Source organism: Spea bombifrons, chromosome 4 (genome assembly GCF_027358695.1).
Source record: "Spea bombifrons isolate aSpeBom1 chromosome 4, aSpeBom1.2.pri, whole genome shotgun sequence".
Taxonomy (NCBI): Eukaryota; Metazoa; Chordata; class Amphibia; order Anura; family Pelobatidae; genus Spea; species Spea bombifrons.
In genome coordinates this window covers 61,776,606-61,788,872 of record NC_071090.1, presented here as the reverse complement: position 1 = coordinate 61,788,872, position 12,267 = coordinate 61,776,606, and the positions used below count along the sequence as shown (strand labels likewise).

Below are 12,267 nucleotides of genomic sequence, written 5' to 3'. Positions count from 1 at the left end.
AGGTTTTCTATGGAGTTCAAGTCAGGGGACTGGGATGGCCATGGTTGGACCTTGATATTGTGACCTGTATGTTTGATGTATGTTTTGGATAATTGTCCTGCTGGAAGATCCAACCACAGCCCATTTTAAGCTTTCTGACAGCGGCAGTCAGGTGTTCATTTAATATATGTTAAGATTTGATAAGAGTCCATGATGCCATGTATCCTAACAAAATGTCCTGGTCCTCTGGCAGAAAAATAGCCCCAAAACATTAAAGAGCCACCGTCAGCATGAGGTACTTTCCATATGGCTACCTCTCTGTGTTTACCAAACCCACCTCTGGTGTTTATTGCCAAAAACCTCTATTTTGGCTTCATCTGACCATAGACCCCAGTTTCAGTAGTGCCAGTAGAAGTTTCAGTAGTGTCTGGCAAACTGAAGATGGTTGAGTTTGTTTTTTGATGAGATTAGAGAGTTTTTTCTTGTAACCCTTCCAAACAACTTGTGATGTAGACAACCTTGAATTGTAATTTTGGAGACTTTCTGATCCCAAGACACAACTAACTTCTGCAATTCTCCAGCTGTGATCCTTGGAGATTTTTTGGCCACTCAAACCATCCTCTTCACAGTATGTTCAGACAATATAGACACGTCCTCTTCCAGGTTGATTCATAACATTTCCAGTTGACTGGAACGTCTTAATTTTTGCCCTGATAGTGGAAATGAGCATTTTCAATGCTTCTGCTATTTTCTTATAGTTCAGCAAAACAACCTTTTGCCGCACATCACAGCTATATTCCTTGGTATTACTCATTGTGATGAATGGTTAAGAGAATTTGGCCAATGTGTTACATAATATTTACACCCCTGTGAAACAGGAAGGCATGGTTGAACAATTTCCTGTTCCTACTCACCCAGGTGCACAAAAATATAAAATATCAATGGGAATGTGCTTCAAATATATTTTTCTCCTTTTAATTCGTAGGGGTGCCAATAATTGTGCCATATGTATTTTTCACTTTTTTGATAAACCTGTATTGTGTTTGCAATTGTTTGATATCCACAAGAGTAGTGATAGAAAAGATCATAGGGTTAAACATAAAGACAATTACCAACACAGTTTTTGCTCATATTTACCAAGGATGCCCAAGATTAGCAGAGAGACATGATTCATCTGTAACCTGCAACATTACCCCCACCTCTTGGTTGCCTGTCATCAGGGATTTAAACCTTAATAACTTCACGCACAACACCCTCCAACCAGTTACTCCACATACAGCTAAACTTTTTAAGTTACTAGGTTTAAAAAGTCATGTACAAAGATGCTGAATCCATTTTTGTTTCATAAATAGGTTAATAGCAACCAAATAGATATAATTTAATTATTTAACGATCATATCTATAACAAGGTGTTTTTGATAAAATAATTGATAAATAAATGATTAATAACTGGAATATTAATCATGCATATTAGATGAGATGTATATATTATTTTCATATTTTTTGGCTGGCATTAAGGACTCCCCTCATGAGACTATATACATATATAAATTAACATTTTGCTAAAGTATAATCCTGTAATTAAAAATGGTGGTTTATGTTTAATTTTTTTTTTTAATTGGAGCAATTTTCTTCATCTTCTTTTTATATTTCTTTGCTCTTTACCTGCTTCTTCTTAGTTCTGTTCAGTGATATTAGTTTGGTTTATCTTTGTGCACAGATCTGGTGATTTGTACACTTCTAACAATTATACTTTATACATCATATCTTAACCTCTCTTGCTTTACCATGTTGACATTATGTAATTCTGGGAGGTTACAATATATTTATATATATCTACATTGAAACCAGTTTATTGGTTCAAAGGGATTTCTTCGCTAAAGAAAGAGTTGGCAGGAGAGTTGTGATTTTAATTTTCTCATTTCACTATTTATTATGAAGGGCCGAGTATTGCAACTTTCTCCAATGTGAAAGGCTGATTTCATAACATACAGTCATCTCATCATATGCCATTGACCTGCGGTCTCTCTACAAGTATGTTTCATAGGAACAATGAAAACAGTTTTGCAGGACCCAAGTCTTCTTTTCATGATCCAATGTGTACGAGCTGTTTATAATTCTGACAGTGTCTTGGAATCTGGCCAGTGCCTATAGTGCTGTGCCTAACGAGACTGTAAGCAGCTGCAGCCTTGTAACTTAAAACCACTGGAGTTTCCTGGAGGAGCAGCACTACTTCCAAGCACAATGAGAGAAAGACACAGTCGTTTGTTCCAAGCATTTGCTTTCTTTCTGCATGAAAACGGAAAGACCAACCTGAGTGCAGCCGGACAGGTCTAAGTAGATGAGTTTGTGGCATCCTTTTGCTGATCCCAGGTACTGTAAACCTTTGTCTGTAAATTTTCTGCTGTAGGCTAAACTCACATACTGCAGATTAGGAAGACACCTTAAATAGGGGAAAGTATGCAAAGGTTATAAGACAACACACACACACAAAAGAAAACATGCAGCCCTTCTCAATCACCCTGTATTGGCTTATTTGTGCTATAAAAACCTTTGCTTCTGCAAACAATTACATGCATTTCCTTTTGTTGTTTAATATGAAATAATATGAAAAAATAACCCCTTTTACAAACTGATTTACAAATAACCCTTAAAGTACCAGCGAGTTTGTTACCTTGCTAATACTCCAAGAAAATATTTTTTACACTATTTTATACACTATTGCTTATTTTTAATTTGCCCTTTTATTTCAGAAAGCAGTTTGGAGAGGAGTATGTAAAATAGTGCAGAAAGCATTACTGCAACTTGTTCTCAGAGGACAGGGGAGGGGAACACACTGCGTTTTTTTCTTTGCTAGCTCCTTCTGTGCCAGGGGAGCCGATGCTTGTTTGAGTCAGGCTAGGTTCTCCCACACAGCCCTGCCAGTAATCCCCAGCTAACATATTAATGGCTTTACCTATCCAAAACTGCTTGTAACAGCCCGAGGTCCGCTACAGCTTACAGGGGTCTTTCCTGCTCTTTATGAGTTCTAGGAACTATATCCCCTTTGCAAGCTTTTGTTTAGAAAGCTAAGATGCATGTAAAGAATTTTGTTCTCTCTTTATGGACCCATGACCAAAATTGATTAAAATGTTTAATCTAGCATGCAAAACATGTGTAAGATTTTATTTTTTTAATTCAAACCTGTTATTTAACTAGTATTGTGATTTCTGGCAGCCCACTGTGAAAGAAACATTCCCGTTTGGCTGCTGCCTGGAGATGCCTCTTATTCTTTTTACCCGTTGGGCTCTAAGTTTTTCCTAATATTATTGCGGTGAATTAGTGTGAATGAAGATGCGAATTGTAGATCAGGCCCTGTTGATTCATCATAAGATTGAATGTTGGAAAATGTGTACCAGTATAAAAACACTGTATCTTGCACACATATCTTGAGAACATACGTGAATATAATTTGATGACACAGCATCTGGTAACAAATTCACATCCGAGATTGCCATAAAAATGCTACCATACTGTTGCCCTCCACACAAAGGAAAGCTGACCAGCAGATATGAGTTCATTGGTGTATAACTGGGGTCTATTTGCACCCATTTTTTTTTATAACGGAATAAAATTTGGCATTACTACCCTGCTACAGGGGTTTACAGTTTTTCCAAGGCCAGTGGGCAACCACATAGATACCGATTTACTTTGCCTTTGTCACTTGATCATGTACAGGAGCTGTTTTTCTGCTGCTTTCCATAAAACACATCACTTTTTTCCTTTATTTTTGTTAATATGAAATTCCTTAGGTTTCCTGTATAAAACTAAGCCGCCGCTTGGTTTGGCAATCTATATGTTTTTAAAATGGTAGCACAGCTGTACCCTGGCACCATTTTCCTGTTAATGGGTCTTCTGTCAGATGCAGTTTAACGAAGTAGTTATAGGTAACTGGAAAATGTACAATGACAAAAATATTTACGCCATTTGAAATGGAAACTAAGAGGCAGAAAAGCACTGTAAATTAACAGGTCTGACACATCTTGGCCTATTCTGTAATGAAACGTTGCATAAACAACTGTTCACAAAATTCCAAGTTAAGCAGCAGGTTACCTTGACATCATGCGTAATGAAGCATTGGTTACATTAGTATGAGATACATTGAGATAAAGTAAAGCTGGACATCCTTCACAAATAATCTTCATTGATTCATCCTGAGCAAAACAAAATCATGGAGGAAGATTTACTTTTTTTTTTTTGTTTTTAAATAGTGCTTTCCTACTTTTAAAATGTATACACCAATATCATTTCTTTTAATATTCCAACTGTGTACAGGCAGTGCGATTTACCATAAATAGTACATCTGGTATTCAATAAACAAATTGGCTAGGGTGAAAGGAAAGATTTAGTAATGTTATTTTCCCCCTGAAAATCCAGCACTGCCACTCACTTGCTCCCTATGGGAGCAATTTATTGCGAAGTTATATTGGATTGCTTTCTCTGTGATCAGCAAAGAAAAAACTATAATTAGAAACATTTTCGGAAATATAGACATTAGGCTCGTGGAGCTAACCTTCACTGACACATCATGACAGCGAGCAATGATAATATAGATAGCCTGCCGTCACAAAATGTCTGTCTTGCTGTTTAATAAATTAGGTCCATTTAATAAATCATGGTCTGTTGATTCATTTATTTACAAAGATGTAAATCTTTCACAACCACAGCCTATGTCTGCGAGGTACTAGGGGTCAGTTCCCTCAGTAAGCTAAAGTGGCTGCTTCCCTTACTTGGCTCTGGGCTGGAGCCCCTAGTAGAGTTTGCAAAGACAGCCCTGGGCATTCACACATGGACGATGCTTACTTTACATTGTACCTGCCAGGGACAAAACCAAAGGATGCAAAATATGTGCCATATGGTGGCATAAAATATCCATATATTCATCCCAAATGTCATTAAAATCTGATCCTTGAAATTTGTTCATGTTACTTATCTTTTGTCTAAGTCCTTGGTAGTCAAATTTGACACCCTACTGTTGTGGTATCTTGACCCAGTTTTATGATCGGTAGGGGTGTCTATTGTCACTGTTTACAGTTATTGACATTTACACACAACTATCTTGTAGGTTGCACAGAAAGTGAAGGACAATCTTCATTGGTATGGTCTCTTAACCGTGGATACTGACTTCTGTATTCTCCAGGATCAATACTTAAGTTACATTGAAGATTTTTGTTCACTTAATTCACATATTCAAGAGTTTTATCTAAATTTCACACATTTCCAAAAGACATCTCCAAAAGTATTATTCACATTTTAGTTCTTCTATTTGCAAATATAGGTATTAGCCTTTACAGCAAGAAACAAAACATGCAGACTATACTGTCTCAATGGTTCTTATCTGCTGTCAAATTCTATGTCTCTATATGTTCATACACAACCCTTATGTACGAAAAAGCAGTTTCTTAACATTCTGCAATAAGAGCCTTTTTTTCTGTAACCGAGGTCAACTGTCTTCTGCTAAAATGAATAAGTGAATCCATATGTGGATCATGTAAAACTGGAACATTTTTTCTGGCCCTGGCTCCAGATTAAGTATTACATCTGTAATTTAGTGATACCACATTGCAAACTGTATTTTTTTTCTGGAAAGTTGCTTTCAATAATAGTAACACTTACATTCAAGCTTTGGCATTCAGACACATTTAAATCTTGCAGGTTTTTACACTCACCTAAAAATAAAAAACACGTTCATTAGAATAAATTTCTGTGTGTATTATATATATATATATATATATATATATATATATATATATATAGTTTTGCAAACTAAATGCATGCCATTCTAATGTTTCATTATGGGAAATACCGTGTGTCAATATCTAGATTTCTGGGGTTTTTTATCCAACAAATAGTCTCCTATCAACGTACTTTCTTCTAATCTGTGAAGGACAGCAAACTGCGAGATAAGATGGAAGTCTTTACAACAGGAATTCCCAAATACACTGTACTGCTTTTATATAAATTATAACATAGACTTACATTTTATATCTTGAAACTAATTAATCTTTCAACATGGTTTGATAAACATTGCTCTAAAAATGAAATCCATGGCTGTTAGGTACAATAACATACTGACATACACATGTGGTTCATTTATAGATGACCCTTCTTGTTGACCTGCTTGCCAAGAGCTTAGCACCACCGCATACTTCCCAACATTTTAGATGACCAAGGAGACACACTTTTGCTTTAGGGGATATGTTTAGAGATGCTGTTTTTCAGAAGATATTTCTGAAAAGAATAATCTACACTTGTTCTGTTGTTCACAAACATACTGTTGTAAGGTTAAGGACTGTAGAACACTATGATAGACTTGTGTCCACAAAACATTCTGAACGCCTAGAATAGAGGGACGTCATCGGTGAAAGAGGGACAGAGGGATCTGGGTGCAAACAAGGGACTAAATTGAGACACCTGGCAGTTACTAAAAAATCAGAACTCACTTACTAAACAAAGGCCACCCCGTGCCCACATAAACACACTAATAATGTAATATTCCTTAGTTACACAACTATGTCCTAATATTCCCATTTATGTGAGAGGCTGGATTTAACATTCTGAATATTAGGAAAAAATGTGTTTTTAAATAAAAAAAATAAGTAATGTTTCATTCACAAACATGTTTTTGCTCTTTGTCTTTTAGAACGGGGATTCCAAGTAGCCCATCTGCAAACATTGGCTTCCAAGACCTATTCTATTTGTGGGCAGGATAATAAGGGCCAGCTGGATGTCAGGATGCGAGTGGTTACCCTTACATTGCTACTTTGCTTCTGCACAGTGTCTGAGCTAAGGAAGATAAGAAGAAATCACAGAGGAAACAATGACAAACCGAAAAACTCCAAGAAATATTCTAGCACGGCAGAGCGTTATACTCCAGAATCACCTTGTGACATTTACACATATCTTAATGAAAAATACTTAGACTGCCAGGAGAGGAGGCAGACATCTGTCCACCCTGACTGGCCAGAAGATCTAATACACATACTGCTTGCTAGAAACCGGATCCGTATTTTGAAAAACAACGCGTTTTCTAAATTCAAAAAACTAAAGAGCTTGGATTTGCAGCAAAACGAAATAACTAAAATCGAAAACCAAGCCTTTTCTGGTTTAACGAAACTCACAACTCTCTTGCTGCAACATAACCAGATTAAAGTACTTTCAGAGGAGGTGTTTATTCACCTGCCTAGGCTTGGCTACCTACGGCTGTATGACAACCCATGGGATTGTAACTGTGAGCTGGAATCCCTAATCACATATCTGCAGATTCCCCGAAACCGGAATATGGGAAATTACGCCAAGTGTCAGACTCCAGTAGAGATGAATGGGCAGAAGTTAAAACAGGTTACACCAGAAGTTATATGTCAGGGAGACGACGCAGCACCTAAACACCTGGAAGGACCCAAGATCACCAGACCTTCAGTGGACTCGTCGCTCTGCCATCTTTATTTGTACCCAATTGCAACATTAGACTGTAAAAGAAAAGGTTGGTGAACATATTTCTATTTCGGTATAATTGTTCAAAACCCAATGACTTTTCACATAAGCCTTTAAACCATTACAGCTATACTATGCAGAGAACAGGGATGGACCTCCCCAATGTCTTTTGTGGTGGGATAGGTTTTAAACATCACTGGTACTGTCACCATGCTGTAAAGCATATATATATATATTTATATATATATATATATATATATATATATATATATACTCTGAGCGCAGCTGACTTTCTTAACTGTATGATCCTCAGCAGATAATCAATATCGTAAAATCAAAACTGTTTATATATATATATATATATATATATATTACTAATGGTGACACAACCCCATTAATCTGTAATAATACCAAAAAGCCAGCATAAATTAACTCTCAATGAAATAAAACCACAGACTAATGTAGCTGACACTATAGGTAAGGACTTTGTAGTAAAAGAGAAGGAGTTCCTTTAATTGAGGAGCCCTGAGCAAAATTTCACAGTCTTTGGGGATAAAATAGTTCTACCTGTTGTGTCAATATATATATTTTTTTTTTTTGGTACGCAGAGGGTCAGTTAGTAAATTTAATGTAAACATCACAACGTGTGAGCTTCATGTGGCACTTCTGCATTGTGTATTCATCTGTGAGGAAAGAAACGGGGTACTACACAAAGCTGTTTTCACAATTGATGAGAGCAGGAAGAGCATCCACTTAAATACTCCGTAAACAAACTAAACAAGACCACAGCTCCATCTGCAGTATTTGCCGAGCTCCCCCTCATTATTTATAATGAAGTCCATACATCACGTATCCGAGTAAACCAAAAGAGGGCCAGCAGTATAGCAGCAAGCCACAGAGAAACTTAAAAGGATGATGTTGGCTCTGATGCATATTAACAATGATATTTAGTTATGTAAGTTTCTAATCAAAGCATTTTTTGGGAGAATAAAGGCAAGAACTGAAATGAGGTTCTGAGTGCCAGACAAATGACTAATGCATGAACTAAATTCGTGAAACTACAAAAAAACTAAATCAGAATAACCTAAAAATACATAATTATAAGCCACATTACAGTCAGCAATCTAGTAAAATAGATTAAAATATGTGACAATTCCAATTTAATAGAAAATAAATAAAGAACCGTTTCCAGATTCACATGCACGGAAACACATAACTAAACTTCCAGTATGGCTTGTGCTTCACTGCATTTTATCCTGGACTGTGCAATCAAAAAAAGACACCCGGTTGTAAGATTTTCTGGAATAATCTCACAATTTACCATAGTACAATATACAGCACCATTAACTTTTATATAATACCTGGTATAGATTTATCTGGTAACACGTGTCCAGCTATGTCATGCTATGGACCAGTCTGCTGCCGAACAAATCCAACTATTTTAGTTGGGACAGGAGTCAAGAGGACATTGCCAAGGTCAGACGGTGTCCACTATGTCAGTCACTAGAAACCAATAGCCCTCTGGTTATGATAATACACATCAAAGTAACTTTATTGTACGAAATGTTTGTCTCTTGGAGTCCGCCTTGAAAAACAGCATTAGCATTAAAAAAAGTGTATGCGCTTAATTTCTCGATGTATCTAATAATCTGTGCAATTTAGAACTAATCTAACAAGCCATGGCAGCCGGTAGAAAACAAAAACGAGCAAATATCAGCACTGGGAATTTCCAAAAAACTTAACTGCTGGCTATAAACACAATTTACCTAGTGTGCATTTTCCATTTCATGTCAGATCATTATCTATCAGGATGATACAAAGCAATGATGTAAATAACAGACTCTCTGTTTGGACCCTAAAGAATCGCCATAACACTGATTTATTCATTACTAAGTCATATACCATCAGAAGTGGTAGATGACTTATAGTGAGGGAATTTTAACATGCATGGAACAGACATTAAGCTATCCAGAATCTAAGACCAAGGACTGGTTTAGACCGGAATCTTACATCAGGAAAAATAGGCAGATGGGGCTGATGGTTCTTATCTGCCCTCAAATTCTATGCTTCTATGACAAATGACATTGACATAACCACAAGTAATGATGCTTTTCATTCTTTCAGGATTACAAAGAGTCCCCACTGACATAGCTCCAGACATCGTAAAACTTGATCTGTCCTACAATAAAATAAAAGAGCTACGTTCAAAAGAGTTTGAAGATGTTCCAAATCTGGAGACATTAAACCTGGGCAGCAATGGTATGGAATCCATAGATTCGGGTGAGTTAAGTACATATGAATGTAAATGTGTATTTCTTTTAACCTAGCGTACTCCATGGCGATGTCAAATTAATACGTTTTAGGCACGAATGTGACACACAGTACCTATTTTATATCATATTAAAATAGTGGATTAGTGACAATAAAGTAGGAGAACTCAGATGGCCCACTACCACTACTATAAAGATAATACTGGTTTCCAATTTGTGTGCTTTAATTTTGTATTATTTCCTGCAGCTGCCTTTTCAGGTCTATTGAATCTACAAGAATTGGATTTATCAAATAATTCTCTTGCTAACTTTCAATATGGCGTACTGGAGGACTTGTACTTTTTGAAGACGCTTTGGCTCAGAGACAACCCTTGGAGGTGCGACTACCACATTCATTACTTGTTTTACTGGCTAAAGCACCACTACAATGTTAACTACAACGGCTTGGAGTGCAAGTCGCCGGAGGAGTATAAGGGCTGGTTTGTTGGGAGGTATGTTCGAAGTTATTATGAAGAATGCCCAAATGAAAAGTTTCAAGTGCACACGGATCGGGCAATGGATGAAGAGGAAAGGGAGCGACATAAGGACAATTCAAAGCCAAAACCTAAAGGTGTCATAGTAACTGTGATAAGTTAAAGCATATTTTGTAAGCAAGATACTTTCTTATAATTTGCTTCTTTTCTAAACAAAAACAAAGCCTGGCCTACATTTGCATGTAGCCCTCAGCTGTTGGAGACCTCTTGTCAAGAAATTGTCTCCTTTTAGGGGAATCAATAAATTGGTGCATCCCATACCAACAATATATGCTTCACAAAGTGTGCACATCTATCACAGAAGAAATGGTCTTTACATAACTGTGACAAAAGCAGCCAAGGGCAATGCATTATTTTATGTGTCAGGTAGCCTTAAAGCAGGTTCCTCTCAATCAGTCCGTCAATCACCGATCTGATTTACTAGTAGAAGTTCCTCATTGAAACTGCTATATTACTGAATGGTTAACTCAGGTGACATTTCTAACAGTACACAATCCGCTGCTGCCAACAAAACTCTGTGATTGGATGACAAAGTCTGACACCCTGTAACAAATCGTTTCTACCAAACAGCATCAATATAACAGCTGACCCTATTGGATGCGTCTCGTGGAGTTACAGCAATTTAACAAGGTGTGATTTATACGATGTGTTTTAAAATGTATATGTATTTGTGAACATATAGCATTCAGTGTGTTAAAAGATGCAGTTTGCTGGCAGATGCTAGTAAGCAAATACATTTTATCATCTTCCTACTGAACCAGCCAAAGGAACCTCAGCAAACTCTGTCTTGTGTATAACCCCCCTTGTGACAGAACACATAGAAAGCAATTACAAAAAAAATGCAGCTTCATTAAATTCCTTCATTCGAATATTTGTTCTATAGGCCATCTACAGATGGTTGCTAATTAGCGTGTTCTAGCCCTGTGCGGGTTATGTGTAATAATTAATTCTGGGGGAAAAGTGTGAGCAGGGCTGGTGTAAGGATTTTTGCCACCCTAGGCAAAACATAATTTTGCTGCCCCCTGGCTCCACCTCCACAAGCCCCTCTCCTTTTGCCACACCCACTCCTCCCCATAGTGACCGCAAGCCGCAGCCGCGCTTCTAATGAATGACCACGGCCGGCGGTTCGCGGCTGCAGGCTGCGTGGCTGCCGGCGCCCCCTCCTATAGATGGCGCCGGGCCTGGGTGTGAGCACTCTTTATACATAACTCATAGGCATGCCGTTAGTCTATACCTACTAAAGGTCTGCTCTTTATGTTTCTCTCTTTTATAATTCCATAATTCCATTATGTTGAGTGTATTTAGTGCAATCAGATATGTTGCTATTTGTTGTGCCTTTGTGAAGGGATAAGTGTAAATACAATTAAAATGTGTATATGTGACAATATGTGTATCATAGGCATTTTGTAATTTCAACTCTTGTAAAATGGAGTTTAATAAATCATACCCCTGTCGTCGCCCAAACATAAGAAATTACAATGTTTGTATACATGCTATGTTTTGAGTAGCATAATGTGGTTTGCTGTAGCCACAAGATATTCATTTTCCAAATGACTGCAAGTTTGCACATTTTCTTTAAATCAATAGTCATGCAAACCCTGGACAAACATTAGGTTGTTTAACAGATTGTTTTTAATTTTACATACACGGTATATGCAAAAAAATATAAATACTGCAAATCTAAGCTACGACTAAACGCTTACAACAAGTCCCAGAAATACAGGATTAAAATTCTTAATTGTTCACTAAAAAGCAGTCATCAAGGCTTGAATAATAAGGTGGGGAATCCTGTTTCCTGATATTATGTAACATGTGTCAGTATCTCTCATCACATCATCGTGAGACATGGAGAGAGCGGGGACACAGTGGGAAAAAGTGTCACATAATGTGCTGTTGCAGTGGCCCTTTAGGGCCATTATTTGTATGACAGCATGGTGTATTGTCCTGCAGGAACGGCTCAATAGGCTGGCATCACACGGAGTCGGAACGGAGCCAGCTGTATAGTCAATGGT

General features: G+C 37.3%; 2 protein-coding genes across 2 annotated transcripts in view; one reads left to right on the top strand and one right to left on the bottom strand.

Moving 5' to 3' along the window:
• FBXL13 (F-box and leucine rich repeat protein 13) overlaps window positions 1–12,267 on the bottom strand; it is a 60,315-nt gene that overhangs the window by 27,303 nt on the left and 20,745 nt on the right. The window contains exons 10-12 of the mRNA XM_053464272.1: window positions 5,635–5,687; window positions 4,072–4,172; window positions 2,293–2,422 (exon numbers count right to left, since the gene is read on the bottom strand). Coding sequence (XP_053320247.1) covers window positions 2,293–2,422; window positions 4,072–4,172; window positions 5,635–5,687 — 284 coding nt within the window. The remainder of the gene's footprint in view (window positions 1–2,292; window positions 2,423–4,071; window positions 4,173–5,634; window positions 5,688–12,267) is intronic.
• LRRC17 (leucine rich repeat containing 17) lies at window positions 2,202–11,044 on the top strand. The gene is made up of 4 exons (XM_053464264.1): window positions 2,202–2,352; window positions 6,662–7,501; window positions 9,577–9,732; window positions 9,970–11,044. Exons 2-4 carry the CDS (start codon window positions 6,754–6,756, stop codon window positions 10,356–10,358), a joined length of 1,293 nt encoding a protein of 430 aa, XP_053320239.1. The 5' UTR covers window positions 2,202–2,352; window positions 6,662–6,753; the 3' UTR covers window positions 10,359–11,044.

What these genes read in the sequence shown, in the direction of transcription:
- LRRC17 (XM_053464264.1), top strand. Translation starts at nt 6,754, where the DNA reads ATGCGAGTGGTTACCCTTACATTGCTACTTTGCTTCTGCACAGTGTCT. An exon ending in ATTAGACTGTAAAAGAAAAG is followed by an intron (nt 7,502 to 9,576) that starts GTTGGTGAACAT and finishes TCATTCTTTCAG; the next exon opens with GATTACAAAGAGTCCCCACT. An exon ending in TATGGAATCCATAGATTCGG is followed by an intron (nt 9,733 to 9,969) that starts GTGAGTTAAGTA and finishes TATTTCCTGCAG; the next exon opens with CTGCCTTTTCAGGTCTATTG.